General features: G+C 39.1%; 1 protein-coding gene across 1 annotated transcript; it reads left to right on the forward strand.

The window, feature by feature from the left end:
* Positions 1 to 1,910: 1,910 nt before the first annotated feature.
* Positions 1,911 to 3,647, forward strand: LOC307270155 (nuclear factor 7, brain-like; the record flags this gene model as incomplete). Its single annotated transcript, XM_080053323.1, has 2 exons — positions 1,911 to 2,393; positions 2,739 to 3,647. 2 exons carry the CDS (start codon positions 1,911 to 1,913, stop codon positions 3,645 to 3,647), a joined length of 1,392 nt encoding a protein of 463 aa, XP_079909449.1.
* Between the last annotated feature and the right edge of the window lie 927 nt (positions 3,648 to 4,574).

The raw sequence follows: 4,574 nt of genomic DNA on the forward strand, positions 1-4,574 counted from the left end.
TTTAAACTCCTGTTAGAAAAGACTAAAGGCTCCAATAATCAATGTATTGATCAGCCTGTACCTCTACATCTGTATGTGGGGGGGCAATCTAACCACTACACCACAACCCCCCCTCCCCCCCCCCACCCCCATAGAGGCTCAGTCCTCTTCAGAGTAGACACACTGTCAATAAAGCATATACATTAGCCTGGCACCGCCCGCCTACCTATTTCCGCTCAATTTTCATTTCCCTTCAGTAGTCAGTCTGGGTCTGTGGTATATTTTATATTCTTTATAGTCCGCGGGTTTTTCTCAGCCAGATTTTTGGCTGTCCAATCAGCGAACAGAGTGAGTGGCTGAAAACAATGACGTTGAGACATTCAGACAAGTTGCCAGAGTGTTTTTATTTCTCGTGCAGTGATCGCGGATAAAATACATGTTTTCTTCAATCTTGCATAACTAGAAACATACTGTACTGGATATATTTTTCTTGAGATTTCCTCATAGCATCTCAAGTTCACACAGTCTGAGCCATTATATCAGAGGCAAGGCAAGTGTATTTATATAACACAATTCAGACACAATTCAGGCCACTCAAAGTGATTCACAGGGTCACAAAATACACAGAGGAAGATGGACACCTGCCAATATGTCAATGTCCAAACCATAAAGAAGTTAATAGCTGAACCATTAGAGTGCCTCAGCTTCAGTTACCCAACAGAAGGTTTTGGCGATCAGTCTCACAACAGACTGCATTGTGATGTATTTAAAGGTGCAGTGTGTAACTCTGGGTCTGTCAGAGAAATGAAACATTTTCTAAGGTATATTCTCATAACTGAATAAACAAACTTTCCTCACAGGGAAAATGTGATCCCTGGAACACTGTTTGAAGTTAGAAAGCTTCCTGAAAAGTTACTGTTTCACTGTTGTTGTTGTTTACAGCAGCAGGGCCTACAGTTTGGTTTACTAACATATTCTAGTCTTATGTTTGGTTCCTCACCCAACAAATAAGTTTTGATTTATGATGATAGAATGTTTCAATACTAAGAATGACATGTAGAGAAAATATGTTTAGTAAATTAACTGCAGGCTCTGTGAATGTAAACAAACCCCCCTCCTCTGAAACTACATAGTGCACCTTTAAGTCACTCTCACACTCTACCAACAGATTTTTTTAATGTGTTTCTTTCACATGTACAAACCTGTCAACAAGTCCAAAGTTCAAATGCTCTATGTAAGCTCCGCATCTCATGATACAAAGGTTTTTATCGTTTTATTGACGCAGTGAGTGAAAGACGATATGATTCAACCTCAGACTGAAAGCATAGAGGACAGCTAATGGAGGGAACACTGGAATACGACCACTTCAACCGGCTGGTGAATCTACAAACTGAAGGACTGTTTGACGAGAACGAAGGCTGCAGAAGAGAGTGAGAGATTAGACAGACAGACAGACAGACAGACTGACAAACAGACAGACAGACAGACAGACAGACAGACAGACAGACAGACAGACAGACAGACAGACAGACAGACAGACAGACAGACAGACAGACAGACAGACAGATAGATAGATAGATAGATAGATAGATAGATAGATAGATAGATAGATAGATAGATAGATAGATAGATAGATAGATAGATAGATAGATAGATAGATAGATAGATAGATAGATAGATAGATAGATATTTAGATAGATAGATAGATAGATAGATAGATAGATAGATAGATAGATAGATAGATAGATAGATAGATAGATAGATAGATATTTAGATAGATAGATAGATAGATAGATAGATAGATAGATAGATAGATAGATAGATAGATAGATAGATAGATAGATAGATAGATAGATAGATAGATAGATAGATAGATAGATAGATAGATAGATAGATAGATAGATAGATAGATAGATAGACAGACAGACAAAATGTCTTCCAGGTTAGAGGAAGATCTCTGCTGTCCGGTCTGCCAGGACATCTTCAAACATCCTGTTGTTCTGTCGTGCAGCCACAGCTTCTGTAAAGACTGTCTGCAGAACTGGTGGAGAGAGAAACCAACACACGAGTGTCCGGTGTGTAATAGAAGATCTTCAAAGGAACGCCCACCTCCGGACTTTGCTTTAAAGGAGAAGTGTGAGGCCTTCGTACAAGAGAGAGATCAGAAAACTTCCGAGGCTCTCTGCAGTGTGCACTCTGAGAAACTCAATTTCTTCTGTCTGGACCATCAGCAGCCAGTTTGTGCCGTTTGCAAAGATTCAGAGAAACATGGCAGACACATATGCGTTCCAATCAATGAAGCTGTAGAACAACACAAGAAGGAACTTGAGGAAACGCTGGAGCCCTTGAAGGAGAAGTTAACGCTCTTTGAAGAAGTTAAGGAGAAGTCTGAACAAACAGCACAACACGTGAAGGTTATTTACATTATGTGTACATTTTTCTTTGTCGTATGTACTTGTGATGGTGCATATGAGCGTATTCACTTTGATGTAGTAGAATGTACGGGGAAATGAATATGTATATTATGCATATGTGTGAGCGTATTTATGGTTTATAATCTCATGATGAAATCGCTTAAAAATGGAGGCCAATACATGATTATTAATTATTGAACCCTTATCAAAGGTATAATAAGTATATACTTCTTACTGCTTCTTTTGGGACATGTTTATTTGGTTAAATATTTTGTTGTTTCATTCAACTTGTTCTGTTTATTATTATTTTTTAATCTTTCTATTCTCTTTTAACCTAAACCTAAGGTCCAGGCTCGACGCACAGAGACGCAGATCAAGGATCAGTTTAAGAAGCTTCACCAGTTTCTGGAAGTGGAAGAGGAGGCCAGGATGGCTGCAATGAGGGAGGAAGAGGAGCAGAAGAGTCAGATGATGAAGGAGAAGGTGGAGGCTCTGAGCAGAGAGATAGCAGCTCTTTTAGACACAGTCAGAGCCACAGAGGAGCAGCTGAAAGCTGAAGACGTCTCATTCCTGCTCAACTACAAGGCTGCAGTGGACAGAGTCCAGCAGCGCCCCCTGCCAGATGATCCACAGCTGCTCTCAGGAGCTCTGATAGACGAGGCCAAACACCTGGGCAACCTGACCTTCAACATATGGAGCAAGATGAAGGACATGGTCTCCTACACTCCTCTGGTTCTGGACCCAAACACTGCAAATCCAGATCTCACTCTGTCTGAAGATCTGACCAGTGTGAGATTCGGACCGAAACAGAATCTTCCAGAAAACCCTGAAAGGTCTGATTACTACTTCACTGTTGTGGGCTCCGAGGGCTTTAACTCAGGGACTCACAGCTGGGATGTGGAGGTTGGGGACAATAACAGATGGGCCCTGGGTGTGCTGGCAGAGTCGACCAGAACAAGAGGATGCAAATGGTCTGGAATATGGCAGATTCAGCTTTTGAGTAACGATTGCAAAGCGGTCTCGACGGCCCATCCGCCCGTGGTTGTTCTAATGGAGAAGAAGCTCAAGAGGATCAGAGTGGATCTGGACTGGGACAATGGCATTCTGTCGTTTTCTGATCTTGATATCAACAAATGTATACACACCTTCTGCAGTAGGTTCACAGAAAAACTGTTCCCACACTTTGCCACTTGGGATAAAGTCCCCATGAAGATTATACCTGTAAAGGTGTCTGTGAATGTGGCAACAACATAGTTAAGGTGCTACGAGGAACTTTTAAAATATTTCTGAAACAGTCTAAATGTTCCTCTGATGATCATGAATGACATATAACAGCAAACAAGACCATCAGTGCAAAGAATGCTATTTTTATATAGTTTTTCTTAATACCTTTGTTATGGGTATACGGTAACCCAGGAACAACAGCTGGCGTGGTAAAAACACTACCGCTTTTGTCCAAAGGGGGTGCAAGAATCAACACAAACTAAAAGTTCCTCAGATTTTGATGGGAAAACTTTTGTAAGAAGGGAAGTCTTGAATTTACAGAAAGAACTATATGATTTGGTTTGAAATGTTCTGTCAGGCCGTGTTCTCCCTTTAGACTATGTCTGAATGATTACTGGAAATTAGCCTAAATTGTGAACTAAAAGTCAAAAGTATGAGATAAAAAGTTGTACATTTCAAAATTGATATTAAAAGTCCGAATTATGAGATAAGAGATCATAACTTAGTTTAAAAAAATCTATATTAAGATGAAAGTAAAAATACAAGAGTCATACTTGTAAGATGAAGTTTTTTTTAAATATGAATTAAAAGTATATATGAAATAAAAAGTCAAAATCAAGATACAATTGTGTCAAAATTGTGAGATATTTTAAAAATGTGTAAATAGAAAATACATTTACTGCAGATAATGCGTGTGAATGCTGATGCTGAAAAGCCGACGAAAAACAGAATTGCTGAAAGTTGAATGATTATGGAATATGAAACTATATGAATGTGATTGAAAACTTTATGTTGATATAAAATAATTTGAAAGATGTCGAAGTCTGAATGAAGTCTGTAACTGAAAATTCTGTAACTTGATATTGAGATATATTCTAGAAATAAAACAATATCATTTTACGCCTGTTTTGCGTCTGTATTGTGCTTATTGTGAGTGATTAAATCAGTGAAGTCCTG

The sequence above is a fragment of the Ammodytes marinus genome (genome assembly GCF_949987685.1).
Source record: "Ammodytes marinus genome assembly, chromosome: 25".
NCBI classification, from domain to species: Eukaryota; Metazoa; Chordata; class Actinopteri; order Uranoscopiformes; family Ammodytidae; genus Ammodytes; species Ammodytes marinus.